General features: G+C 33.3%; 2 protein-coding genes across 4 annotated transcripts; both read right to left on the bottom strand.

Annotated features, from left to right (window-relative positions):
- LOC109808235 (DNA ligase) lies at positions 1–5598 on the bottom strand. Of its 2 annotated transcripts, none has more exons than XM_020371137.3 (9): positions 5376–5598; positions 5175–5280; positions 4125–4429; positions 3853–3958; positions 3405–3767; positions 3069–3145; positions 2863–2987; positions 1081–1353; positions 1–342 (listed from the first exon to the last, which is right to left on the bottom strand). In XM_020371137.3, the coding sequence occupies exons 1-9, from the start codon at positions 5462–5464 to the stop codon at positions 335–337; spliced, it is 1452 nt and encodes a 483-aa protein (XP_020226726.1). In that variant the 5' UTR covers positions 5465–5598; the 3' UTR covers positions 1–334. The 2 variants fall into 2 exon arrangements, with proteins under 2 accessions (XP_020226726.1, XP_020226725.1); XM_020371136.3 differs by having other exon boundaries at positions 1–303; positions 5376–5597.
- A 3801-nt stretch (positions 5599–9399) lies between these two features.
- On the bottom strand, positions 9400–14621 carry LOC109809285 (basal transcription factor complex subunit-like protein). 2 transcript variants are annotated; one of them, XM_020372541.3, is made up of 11 exons: positions 14471–14621; positions 14309–14397; positions 13961–14231; positions 13784–13830; positions 13192–13229; positions 13061–13106; positions 12848–12901; positions 12680–12748; positions 11859–11935; positions 10797–10892; positions 9400–9765 (listed from the first exon to the last, which is right to left on the bottom strand). In XM_020372541.3, exons 1-11 carry the CDS (start codon positions 14499–14501, stop codon positions 9705–9707), a joined length of 879 nt encoding a protein of 292 aa, XP_020228130.1. In that variant the 5' UTR covers positions 14502–14621; the 3' UTR covers positions 9400–9704. The 2 variants fall into 2 exon arrangements, with proteins under 2 accessions (XP_020228130.1, XP_020228131.1); XM_020372542.3 differs by having other exon boundaries at positions 11859–11931.

The following is a 14621-nucleotide window of genomic DNA, read 5'->3' as shown; positions in this document are numbered from 1 at the left end:
TATCCAACGGTAAACTTGTTTCCTAGGGGAAACAAAATATACTACATTTAAACCAATGCTGTCACATCGAAAGTTCCTATCAACGGACCAAGGAAGAAACTAAAACAATAATTATGCAACTAGCATTAGCAACAAGTACTGGCCATTTCCACATACATATATTTGGAACAGAAGATAAAAGAGCAAAAGAGCAAAACACGTTACAAGACATTATATTATACACCATGACCTCCTAATTAATCGTAAAAAAAATCGCCTTAATTATTGTGAAATCTGCCCGAGTTCAATCACTGTCCTCTTCATCTGCATAATAAATGAGAGAATGTAAGGACAATCACTTCCCTGAAAAGCAAAAATCGAAGTAACACGTGTTGTCATAGAGAAGATGATTCATCAGACAGTATAATATGTGTACTCCGTAAAATTGCTTCACAAAAAGCTGTGCACCAAGCGCAGCTCACCTTTTCCTTTTTATTTTATTAAGAAATAATTAATATTTAAAACATAACCCAACAAGGAATTGGGCAACAGTATACGAAAAGATCGAGGAAAATGAAATGCAAGAATGCACCCAAAATCTTTCATTACCCATCACAACAGAAAATTAAGGGAAAATCTTGAAAACAATTTATTTTCCAAGAGTATTCAAACCAAAGATTCTTTAGCTGTGCTGTGATTAGATGCCATTGTATGTGTTGTGTTTAGCATATCCAGAATCCTGGGTTACCAATCAATGCCTAGCTAAATCCAAGTGTCCCAGAATACAAGGACATTCTCGAAATTCAGTAATAACTAATATCCTGAGATTTTAAATATTATTGTCGGCAGCAGATAGATCAAAATGGAACTTAAAGTTACAAGGGCTACGCCCAATGCTATAAATGTTGAAATCGTTTGATACCTATTATCATGTTTCGACCCTATCAAAGCAGTTTATTATTATTAATATTAACAAACTACTTAACCACTGCAAAAAGCACCAAAGAAAACATGATTCCCGAATCTATAATTTGTGGTATAGCCAATAGAATGTAAACAAAGCAAAAACCTTGACATATTTTAAAATTTAAACAGACATACCATCATTGAATTCTTCACTCTGACTTCCATCATCATCACTAATATCCTCTTCCTCATCTTCATCATCTTCATTATCGTCATCTTCATCATCATTTTCATTATTATCACCTTCAGCATCATTGCCACTAGTTTCAACTGGAACCTTCGGCTTGGGAGGTGGAGGAGATGCAAAACTAGTTGTTGACCTTCTACGTGAACTTGATACAATATTGCTTAAATCAATACCCTCAAGTTCTTTGGCTCTAGCCTTCTTCCTTTTTACTTCCTTGATTTCTGAGTAAATGAGAAAACATAAGAAAAGGGAAATAGGCGCCATTAAATGAAAATAATGGTGACAACGAAATCAAATCAAAGGCTGCCACATCCGCAGCTCAATAATCCAACCCTAATGAGGTTGACTGAAATTACATTACCTTCCATCTAGTTTCAGATACTCATATTTTTATTTTTCCATACAATTATACCCCCACCATACAGCCAGCATTATCTGAGACTAAACTACTTAAAACGGTGCTATCAAATTCCAACAATATAGAACGATACTTTTACAAGGAAAACAACATATATCAATAGAGATGTCAAAATTTTATTTTCAATTTGTGATGCTAAGTTTTCACTCCGTAATATACACACTGAATGAAGTCAAGGCCCAAAAGATGCCATGTAGATTAATTCTTTTTAAAGAAAGAACAAATTATGGAACAACTTAATTACGTTTATATTATACTCACATTACTGATCAAAAAAGATATTATACTCACATCACAAGTTTAGTTTCTCAAATCTCAAAAATTATTCAGAACTAGACAACGATCAAGTTAAAACTAACAAAGGTTTCAATAGTCTAGGTTGTATGAAAGATAATTGGATTTGGGCACAGTTAATAACAAAAGCTCCAAGGGCTCCTTCAACAAAGGAAATACGTCAGGACAATGTTATGGGTATCATAGATTCACGATATGATACATGCGAGTGATACAAATCATTCGTCATTGGATTTTGTGCTTCAATCATAGATGAATCATATGATTCACAATATGATACATGCAAGCGATACAAATCATGCATCAAATGGTTTTTGTGGTTCAATCATAGATGAATCGCTTGACTCACATGAATCACATCCTGCACATGATTCATGTGATTCAGGCACAACTAGGTCACACCCCCTAAAAATGATTTTTTTTTTTTTTTTGAAAAACAGGTAAAACAAGGGAACAGGCCATTTTTATAATTTTCTTTGGCAGCCATTGTTTTTCTAGCCTTGTGACTGTTATGATTTTGATCTTTCTTTGTATAAAACTTATGTCACTATATAGCTATTTGACTTCAAATTGCTAATATGTGTGTGTGTGGTGCTCTCCCAGAGGGAAAGGATTGGAACTACCGCCTAGGGGAAGAAGACTAAATGAATCAAGTGAATAATCCCCAGGGGAGGAGCACGAACAATATAGGTATGAGCTGCACTTAAAAGCTATAAGCGATAGACTATCATCGCATTCGGGATATAACATACATACATACATACATATATATATATATGCTACTAGAATTATTTTTTTAGTCAATAATCAAGAATTTGTGCTTGTATATGTCTTAGTCTTATATGCCATGTTTTATAACTGATCATGAATCTCGTGATTCACAATACAGTTTGACTTGCAATTCTGAAAATTGGCCTACCGATTCATAATTTGAATCCTGACTCTACTACCATGTATTAAGATGAAATATTGCAGCTAATATCCAAGGAAGATGGAATACTAATAAACATGGGCTCACCCTTTTCAGATGGATTTGAAGACAATCCTTCTCTAGAAAGTATTTCCTCCAACTCCTTAATTAGCTGCCCTTCCCGTTTGTTTTCAGGCACTTGCTTGACTTTTTTGTAAATTGCAGGAGGAACACTGATAGAAATATAAAATATCAAACTATCATCATGAATAACGATCTAGGATCATAAAAAGGAATGCAAAAAAGAAAATTACCTCATCCCACATGCTTTAATAACAGACTTTAAGTGCTCCACACGTTTACCGTACACAGGAGTTGAAACTTCTTTCTTCTGTAATTCAGGGGAAAAAAGAAAGATATAATCCAATGAAATATACCTCATACATCTAACATATAGAAATTGACCCCAAAAAAATGTAGAGGACAGCTTCATGGAATTTCACACAAAAGGACAACCTTCATAATATACAGAGTTGTTATTCAGCTAAAAGATCGTGATTGTTATATAACTATGGCTATGGCCATAACTTTTCAACTTATACCACACATTTCCTATTTGCAATCAGCATAAGTCAATAATTTATTATTACCTTGGAAGGTTTCTCTGGTGATGAATCAGACTGATCATCTTCAGAGTTTTTCCCATTATCTTCTGCATCACTATTGTCTTCTGAGGCTGCTTTTGTAGGCTTGACCCTTTTCTTACTGGATAGATCAGTCTCCTCTCCTTTACGCTTTTTAGGTCGGACAGAAGTCTGCATCTTGCCTTTTGGAACAATCTTTTTTTTAGGTTTAACTTCATCTTCCTGACTCTCTTCCTCATCAGTCTCCTTATCTGAACTATCAGAGTTTTCTTCGTTGCTGACCTTTTTAGTTACTTTGGTATCAGGTGTTTTCTTAACAACTTTCTTAGCATTCTTTGAAGGTCCCTTAACTTCAGAAGATGCTAATACCTTCACATTTAACAAAGACATGCTAAGCATCAGATAACATGTTTTTGTGCTTCTTATGAACATGAATGACATGTTTTTCACTCACCTCATCAAGCTGTTGACTTATAAACTTCTTATAGGGATCAAGAGTAAACTTTTCAAGTTTAAGATCTTCCTCCAATAGTCGACGAAGACCAGCCATAGTGACACTCCTGAAATTAACAAGTGGAAAAAAGCACCCTGTGTCATACCTTAAGAATTATAGCCAATGAATCAGATTATGTGAATAAATTAATTAAAGGTGAGCACATGAAGAACATGTGCATTGTCATAAAGAGAGGTCAGAATGATAAATAATTAAGAGAATCAGCAGCATACTCTGCATTAGCCTTGATGTATGGAGATCTTTTTCTAACAGCTTTCTTAATTAGGGCCTCATTCAGAACTACTTTGGTTCCATTGCCTTTATCATCCTTGGTTTCATGTTTAACCCTTTTTTGTTCTTTGAGAAGACCTAACACTGGAGAGTCTTCCATTTTCTCCTCATCTTCAGGGCGAGAATCCTTCACATCTTTTGATTCAGATTCTTCTTTCAGTCCTTCAGACTCCTGTGTACTAGCACTTTTTTCCCCTGCCTTCCCTGATATCTTTGGGCCATCATCATCACCGACCCCTTCTAAGCACTGCCAGCAATGAAGTAAAAGAAAAACACAAATTGATATAGACACATAAGCAAAAAACCAAGCATTCTTCATGACATCAGAATTCATAAAATTAAACCAAACGCAACACAAATATATTATAGAGCAAATTGTTATCATCACCAGTCACAAACAATAGTAGTAATACTGTGATAGTAGATAATCGATTCAACACCATACACTTGCCAATTAAACATAACTTCTATTAATCATACATAAATCTGGCTAGACATGATATCACATTGACGTCCTGGTTAAATAAAGGGAACAATTGTCCCTCATAAAATCCAAGCAGAAACAGTAATAGTAGATAACCTATTCAACACCATACACTTGTCAATTACACTTAAAGCGGCTAGACATAACGTAACACATTGAGGTCCCCGGTTGAAAAAAGAGAACAACCGCCCCTCTTAAAATCCAAGTAAATGCAGAGTCGTGCTTCATATTGTCATTTACAATCAATTCAGTCATCAACCAAACGTTAAACCAACAGTACACGTGACTTTGAACAGTAAGATTCAAAAGAAAAATGTGAGTTCAGAGCGCTCCTAATTGTTATGTTTAAGATATTACTCCTTGAGGACTTAGGGTTGGTAATTGAATGCATTGAACAAGAACACTATAACGCAAAAAAAGTCTTATTTCGGCGTGATGCCCTAGTAACTAGCACTTACGCATACTAAGTAGGTTGAAATTAGGGGTTTGAAATTGGGGGAGAGAGTACCGTGATTAAACATTGCTTGATAAATCTCTTGTGCACGTCCAAAGCGTACTCCTCCAACCCGAGGTCTTTCTCGAGCAACCGACGAACACCCTCGAAAGTCAAAGAGCTGCATTGAGAAGCGAAAAAGAAAGAGCAGTAGTTAAGATTTAAGAATAATGGGAACGAAGAAGAAGAAGTTGAAGAGAAAGAGAAAATAGTTACTCGGATTGTTCCTTGAAGTGAGAGACGCGAGAGCGCATAGCGGTTTCGATTTGGGCCTCAATGTTCTTCCCCTCGCTCTCTTCCGCCATGACTCACTCACAAACACAAATCTTCTTCGCTAATTGGCGTGAAATTGCATGTATTTCAAATTAGGGTACACTTTCACACACTCCCTCTGGTGCTCTGTTCCGAATGCACACCTCCTCTGTCACTAATAATTATCAAATTTTCCTCCCCATTTATTATTTTTCTATTTTCTACTAATTTCCTTATGATGATGATACAATTATTATTTCATTAACCAATTACATGCTTTGACTCTCAAATTAATATTTTGGATTTTTTATGTTATAACTTCGTTTTTTCTTTTTTTTCAAAACCTCCACCTTTTTATATTTTTATATGAGTTGTTTTAAAATATGCTTTCGTATGGCAATTTTTTCCCTCCGGATTTCAAGTGTTGTTACGTTTGAATTACTTTTCGTTTTAAAATTTATATATATATTACATAATTATAAAATTTTGACTTAAGCTCTCAATGTGTTAAAAAAAATAACACGTGTCATTCTTGATTATTTTAAAATTTAGATTAGTTTAAATTAAATAAAAGTGTCTTTTTGTAATCTTATGTATTTTAAATATTTTACATAAAATAATGAGTTAATCACTAATACACTGTCAATGTAAAAAAATTTTACACCGACAACCAATTAGATTTTTTTAGATTATTTTATTTTATTTTTATTTTATTAAATAAGCAACTGATATGGTATTAATAAAAAATTTGATTGATTGTCGGTTTAAAAAAATTTTACACCAACAATGTATAGGTGATTAACTCAAAAATAATTATAAAAACTTCTTTTATTTCAATATTAAACTTTTTAAATTTTATTTAACTTTAAATATTATGATACGATACACGGTACTTAAAAGCACAATATTATAACAAAATAGATAAGTTTGTACTTGCATTACTAATTGTTGGGAAAAAAAGTTAAAAGCTTAAAAAAAATATAACATTTAGGAAAAATGTTCTTAAAGTATATAAATCCAGGCTAGGCTTCAAAATCAATGTTTTTGTTCCTATCACTTATATAATTATATTCACGTAAAATTAATTTTTTTATCAAGAATAAACCTTTAATTTTAACAAAATATTTTTTACTTTTTTTAAAGAAAAATATTTGTTTACTTATTCTTGAAATATTATAACTTTCCGTGAAATGAAATGGAAAAGATATATTTTTCATTTTTCTTTATTTATATAGTTTATTCATTCATCCATTTGTCGAAGAAAATAAAATTTATAATTCGTATTATATATTTGTGGATGTTCAAAGGTACATTTTTAAATTATTTCAATTTATGTATGATTTTTTATATTGTAATTAAGTCTCTAATCCTATATGATTTTTTGTGTAATTTTTTAAATTTTATAGAATTTTGTATGCATTAAAATTTGTTCTAAAGGGTCAATTGTCAAGTATTTTATAAAAGAATTTTTTCTCTTTTCTTTAAGAAATTGAAAAACTAAGTTCGGATATCATTTTCAAATAATGCACAGATATGAATGTTATTAGAGACTCAAAGAGATGTGTGGACATCAATGTGCTTAGAGAGAAACAGATATACAAAAAAATAAAGATACATGAATATCAATGTGTTACTAAATGTCAAAAGAGAGAGAAATGTACATATAGTTAGACAAGAAGAGAAAATGAAAGTAAACAAAGAACACCAATTAGATGTATATATCATGCATTGTTATTTTGAATAAAAGCTAATTAGTCATACATTAATATTATGATGTTTTTCCACTTTTATTATTTCAATAATTGTTACCATACGATGGATGATCAAGCTATTATAATAAAATAACATTCAAATCATTCATTACATCTATTGTGTATCATTTAAGGTCTACATTAACATTTCTTAGCACACAAGTGTTTTAAGGTTGATTGAGTATAACACATAGCATGGCGAGTGTTTTAAGGTCTACTTCAATAGATACCTTTAGCATAATGAGTAAATTAAGGTCAACTAAATATAATCCTTAGCACAACAAGTGTTATAGGGTCTACAACAATATTTTACCTTAGCATATCAAGTGCTTTAAGGTTGGTTGACTTAGCTCTTAGTATGGCAAGTGTTTTAAGGTTTACAACAACATTTTTGCTTAAAATGATGTGTGTTTTATGATCAATTGACTTAGCCCTTAGCAGGACAAGTATTTCAAGGTTGACCAACTTAGCCTTAACACAACAAGTGTTTTAAGGTTAATTAACTTAGTCTTAGCATGAGTGTTTTAAGGTCAACTTTAACACATCAATTAGCATGAGTGTTCTAAGGTCAACTTTAACACATCAAGTGTTTTAAGGTCGATCAATTCAAGGATCAATGATTACTCCTTGTTTTAAGCATGGTATTTATGGCTTTTCAAATTTCATGTTTTGTATTTCACTCGATCGTTTATCAACCACTCACTTACTAGAGATACTTTATTTAGTTGAGTTTTCTCACTTTCATTAGCTTGACAAGTTGGTTAAATTTTTTACTTCAAAAATTTTATTTGTGACTTTCATAAACTGATTAGAAGAAAAATATTATGTTACTGCATGTCTTAGTGATCAAATACTCGTCTCAAGCCTATTTGCACTTTGTGTTTAAGGCTAAGGGTTTTGTAATGTTGTGGTAGTTGGTCAACTGACCTCTTCAACCTAAGTCTCTCCATGACTTAATGCTTAAAGTTGAGGAGATGTATACTATCATAATAGGTGGCTCACTGACCTTATCATCCCAAGCCTTTGTGTGCCTTAATGCTTGAAGCTTAGAGGGTTGAGTATTATCATGAGAGATGGATGAGCAACCTTTTTATCTAATTCTCTTTACGTCTTAGCATTTAAGACAGGGGAGTTGTGTACCATCATGATAGATACTCAATTGACCTTTTCATCCCAAGCCTCTTCATGCCTTAGAACTTAAGGCTAAAAGACTATGTATCATTGTGACAGATAACTAACTAACCTTTTCATTCCAAGCTTCTTCACCACTTAGTGTCTGTTTGATTTGACATTAAAAATGTCTAAACGCCTATTTTAGTGAAAGTAACGCTCTTATTAATTCTAAAATTTTGCATCAAAAAGTGAAAAATCACCGTTACATTAAAAAAAATGTATATCCAAACATGCTATTAACACTTGAAGCTGAGGAACTTTGTACAATCTTTATAAATAGTCATCTGACCTTTTCATCCCAAGTCTCTTCAAACCTTAACACTCAAGGCTAAAAAATTATATATAGTTATGATAGGTCATCGATTAACCAACTAATGTGAGTGTCAAATCAACTATTTGAAGTTATATCACAAAATAGAGATATCACAAAATAGAGATAAAGACAATGATGTCAAGATTTGTGAAATTGCCACCATAAAATACAAGATGTGAACATACTTGACCCACTATTATTTTAAAATTAAGATAAACATGTTACACTCATGAATATTCTAAACTTGACAATCATTGAAATTCTCTAAAGATAGTCCTCCATGTCATAACAAAATTAAATACATGCTTGTATTTATTTACTTCTTTGGAGCACCCTATTAGTAAAATTTAACTTCAATAATAATTTTAACTTAGAACACTTATACAATATAAATTCTTCCTGAATTTTTTAAGGAATTTGAAAATGGGTTTAACTTCAAATTATAATATAGTTCACTGCTTTCGTATTTGATAAAACAAAAAATAAATTGTTTTCAATTGTTTTATTAAAAGTTTTATTTTTTGATTACTTCTTTATATATGCAAAACATCAAGAAACTAAAAAATTGATTCGGATTGCAGACTCGACATTTGTCTTTTAGCTATCATTAGACACTTCTTTTTTAGTATGAAAGACAATAGACATCTTTTAATTGAGCCATGTAGGCCTTCTCCGATACAACAACAAAATTCCACAATAGCTCATCAGAAAGGAACAGATGCTATTAAAGAAAAGAGCTCAGTCGACCATGTGAACATAATGCAAATCAGAAATTTCAAAAGGAATGAAACTTCCAGAAAAAATGCCTGTTATGCAGCCTCAATATGGAGAGATCGTGCAAAATAATTAACGAAACTATCATGACGCTGCTGACTTTTATAGGCCTACAATAATTCCCATAACAAACTTCAGTTCCCCCAACAAGGCAGACGAAAAAGAAATTTGACGCCAAAATTTAATTATGCTACATGTATGTATGAAGAGAACTTTAATCGATCAGCTCTCTTGATATATATGACAATATGTTACGCACTCAATCAGAGGCAATATAATGTATCAAGCCTTTCTTTTCCGGTCGGCTGCTGAGGCATCTAGTTGAGCCTGGCCAAATACAGACCTGCAGGAAGTGCAAAGACACAAAATAATTAACATAGGTAAATGATAATAATGCAGCATCAACTGACCAAGTTTCCATTCAACAACTGAGGCCTCAATAATAATGGCTACCATCCTGAATGCTGAAACCAATCATAGGTTGGTCACTCGTGTTTCCATCCAATATGCATTCACATTTATGTTTCTCCATTTTAGATAACATGCTAGAGTTACAAAAAATGTGAAACTTCAAACAAAGATCGACCCGGTTCTATTTTATTTGCAAATTACCAAACAAGCGAATATGCAACGATTCATCATATACTACTGTAGGTCTGCTTTTCACTTTTTTTTTTCTATATATATACATTTAAAATACATTGTCAGGGATAATAAATATATGTGGCTAAATTTTATAAATTAAAAAAAAATGAATGAAAAGCAAATATCACGAAGACATTCATTCAGAAGTAGAGATCTAGTGGCAAAATATATGTGGCTAAATTTTATAAATTAAAAAAAAAATTACAATTGAATTCATAGACAAGTTTATATATGATGAAAATTTTAAACTTAGTAGCCAATATGGCATGTGGGTTAACATGTAGAAATGCATATGCTGGAACATTATCATACAGAACAATGAACAAAATCTGTAAAAGGACAAAATGGGAATGTTGGGGCTGTGTAGGGTATCATCATGAGATTATCCAAATAAAGGGCTGAAAACTTCATCTGGTTCAGTAGCCATTGTCTAGCTCATCTTATAGCTTTTCTTCTGGACATGCTAACTCCTAAATTAGATACGGTATCTTTCACCTATGGCTATAAAATTCAGCTAGAGAGAAACTGATAATTGTATCAAATTATCATTAGAGTAAGTAGTCTGATGATAAATTAATATAAGCATACTGCATACAATTGTGAGAGGGATTTCTGCAAAGGTTAACGAATTTGCAAACACTCGTTTGAATTTTGAAGCATATTGAATGGAGAAGCTTATAGAAACAGAATGACAGATGATCACAATAAGTTAGAGAAATAAATACTTACCCACAGGTTGAACACTTATCATGATGCTCGCAGAATATGGATAAGCACACAGAACATACATAGCCCATGTCAATTGTTTGCTTATGGCAGAAGCACCTGCACATTTCATACAATTTATCAAGGTGCAGGTCCCATAATTTCTATTTAAACAGAAGAAAATTTCCAGCAACGGAAGAGCTTCACATCACGCAACTTGTATAAATCCACTAAGACTACATTACATATAAAATCCATTACAAATTCATTTAACATTATACTAATTTATATGGAGGAGATATCTGAAAGTGAGCCTTAGGTAATCATGTTTCTATATTTAGTGAATTTAGGCTTTAGAAGTTGGGTTACTGATTGCATAAATTGTGGTTCACTAAACATGGACTGTCAATGTGATAAGAACCTTGTGGTTCACCAGAATCCCATACTTCCAATGTTGGACTCCAATCCTATACCTTGCAAGAGGAAATGATAGCTCAATAATGCATGGCATAAATATGTTTCATATCAATCACCCATGAGTTACTTCAAAAGACCTCGCAGGACAAACAATTTTATCTTGAAAAATAAAATTTGATGTTTCCACCATGCAGAGGCAATAAATGTGTTTGGGTGAGCATTTGCGAAATAGATTCCAAACGAAATTGATTTTGAAGTAAAGTGGTTTATGTTTCAATAATTCTATTATATAAAATCTAATAGCAAAACTCAGTATAACTTTTTTTTATCCAATGCAAAAAACTACCTAAAGTTGTTTCAACTAAAAATCAATTTGGACACATAATCAATTCCTTTTCCTTAATGTGAGATCAAACATGCGAACCTTTACCCAAAATCACGTCAGCAAGTAATTCAATGAAATTTTCGATGATCCAATGTGAATTCAAATATGCACTAAGAACAAAGCCATAGTTTGAAAGGGAAGAAAAAGGGACCAATTGGAGAAAAAATCAAGTTTAATGATTGCTAGGTTATAGTTCAAATGTTTGTAGTTTTCCAGGAGGGGAAGAAACAGAGAGGGAAAAGGAATGAAAATAAGAAATCTAAAACAGTAAAAGAAAAACTTACGAGGCACGAAAATCCACACCCACGGATTTAGGAAGCCGTAAAAATGCACGTGAATGCAAATCAGTTGCAAACACTGTCTGCATACACAAGGTTAGATTAGTGTCAAAAATAAAATTTGAAAGATAAATAACCTGAATGTGATTAAAATAATATATATGATAACTCATCTATTCCTTTGTCACAGGCCATATGCAAGATTTTAGTCTATCTAATTGTAGGGCATATGCAAGATTTGAGTTTATGAACACCAGTATCGGTAATATATATTGTCTTGCTCTCACCAATCACCATCAGTGACAATCAAATCTTTTAAGTTGTATATTATACATGCAAATTGGTTCCAAAGAATATTGAATTATATGCAAGGCCAAGGTTGCTAAACAATTTTTTAATTTAAGAGGAAGAATTTGAAGAATGTTAAACTTAATTCCAACCACGTTAATATATACTTAGGTTCCTCATCAGGTTAACTAGTAATGCAATAGAAAATGTATTCAAGTCACAGTATGGTCTTTCAATATAGTGACACACTTCTATGCAATTATGCATCAATTTATGGTCCATTTTTCCTGTCATCCAGAATCAGGAGAATAATATACTCCATAAAGCATAGCTCGATTCAAATTTCAATAAAGGGGAAAACGTGGACAATTTTGGTATCAATCAAACATAACAATGGGTTTTGGGGAAAAGCCATTATGTGGTGGTCATGGCTTTCTAAATGATAAAAATTACAGAGACCACTGACTGTGAGCAAAAAAATAAACTATATCGCAGGTCACACCAATTCTTCAAAACAGTCAACTAGAACACAAGCTTACAGAAAGATATTGATAAAGCCCGTCCAATTGGGGAGGCTTGTAATATATTCCACCGGTTATGTATGAAGCCTATCATTCATAACACAGAAAGAAATGACTAGAGTCAATAAAACAAATTCTGCCAATGCAATACCAACTCATTCAATATGAATCTGTGTATTTAACTACCTGCTGGAGGAATGCAGAATTGTTCGAACCAATATAACAAGAATCTATAGGAACCTACAATATAAAAATATTAGTTACACGTAAAAATACAAACAATCTTCATGTGTTAGTCATGCAAATATATTGCTAAAAATTGACTGACTACCTAACTGTGTTGACAAGAAAAAAACCAAAATTGAAAGAAGAAAAGCAAAGTGAAGATTCAGTAAATACCACAGAATGCTGTGCAGAGAATATGGCATTCATGATTGCCACGTACCTGAAAAGGATAAGAGGTGTGATTTGAACTGAAAGGTCAATGCAATATTTAAATATATAAAATGTAAATAGAATGCGTAACATACTGTTCTGGTCCATCAGTAGCACCTTGCAAACATAAAATCTGTTCATAAATCAGTAAGTCAAAAAGCAATTATTTAAAATCGATAAATTTGAAAGAAGCCACAACAAAAAGAAAAATAAAAAAGGCAAATCAGCTGAAAATAATGGATTCCTATAACAAATCAACAGCCAATATATATTAAAAACAAACATGAGACCGACCATGTAAACGAATTTCCACTAAGGAGTTTGCAAAAGTCATTTCCATTTTAAACCAGTTCAAAAATCAACCATGGAGCATCCGATCAATTTTGACCCATAGAATAGTTTATAGAGGACACAAAATCTTTATGTTTACCCGTTTTACAAGCAAGCAAACAAAATAATAGTATATGTAAATTATGAAATACTAAACACAATATTTAGCATCAATGAATTCAAAGACACGAGACGACAATAAAGATAGCTTCAAAGCGCCATAAACCCGCAAAACCAGCATTAGACGACAGACAGGACACGCATTGCATTTTCAAACTCTAATTTCAACCCAAAAGGATGCTCATTGATGGAAGAAAAGGCAAAAGTCAACAATCGTTGACTAACATCTACACTTACCCGAGGCTGAGGAGGCATGGGTCCAGAACGAAAAGCTCTCTGTATATCTGATAACCCAATCAGGTCAAACAAAAACCAGTCAAAGGTGAAACAGATGATTCAATCAAAAGCCCTAATAGTTAAAACGAGGCGTTTTGAATTTCACTGCGAAAATCCAATGAAGAGCGAGAAGGATACAACAAAGCGCCATGGACAAGGAGCCCGACAGGAGCGAAGAAGGAACAGTTCCCGGTGTGTGAGGCGACGCTAATTGCTGGTCCCTAGCGACGAACTGGTCGAGATTGTGAAGCAAATTGGAATAAAGCGCGGGCATTGTTCCGGTGGTGGAACCGTGGTTCTTGTCGGAGGTGGAATCGAAAACGTAGCCGCAGGAGTTGCATCCGGTGGCGATGACGATGACCTGGTTGAGCTGGCCGAGGAGCAAGATGGAGTTGAGAAAGGCGAGTACCTGGAGAGGAAGGAGAGAGGTTTGAGATTGGAAAGGGAATTAGGGTTAGGGTTAGGGTTAGGGTTAGGGTGTGTTACTTGAGAGAGGAAGTCGGCGAAGGGGAAGGGGAAAGTGCTCCAGAAGAAGGGATTGGTGTCTAGCGTGACCACGAGGAGACTCACGTCATCTGCAACGAACACAGAGAGGGGTGAATGGTGATAAGAGATTGACTGGTGAACGATTGAGAGAGTTGAGAGAACCTGCGTAGAGTTTCGAAGGAGCAGAAGTCATGGTGAGGAGGAACAACTGCTTCTGCTTTCACTTCCAACTCATTTCTTCACAACACCACCATGCACTCATACTTCCCGGGCTTGGAGGCCCAACTTTGTTTCTTACTCTTGAAATAATTAA

Source organism: Cajanus cajan, chromosome 6 (assembly GCF_000230855.2).
Source record: "Cajanus cajan strain Asha chromosome 6, NIPB_CcT2T_4, whole genome shotgun sequence".
Classification (NCBI taxonomy): Eukaryota; Viridiplantae; Streptophyta; class Magnoliopsida; order Fabales; family Fabaceae; genus Cajanus; species Cajanus cajan.
Note: the sequence above shows the minus strand (reverse complement) of the source record. Positions and strands in the feature narration are given on the sequence as shown.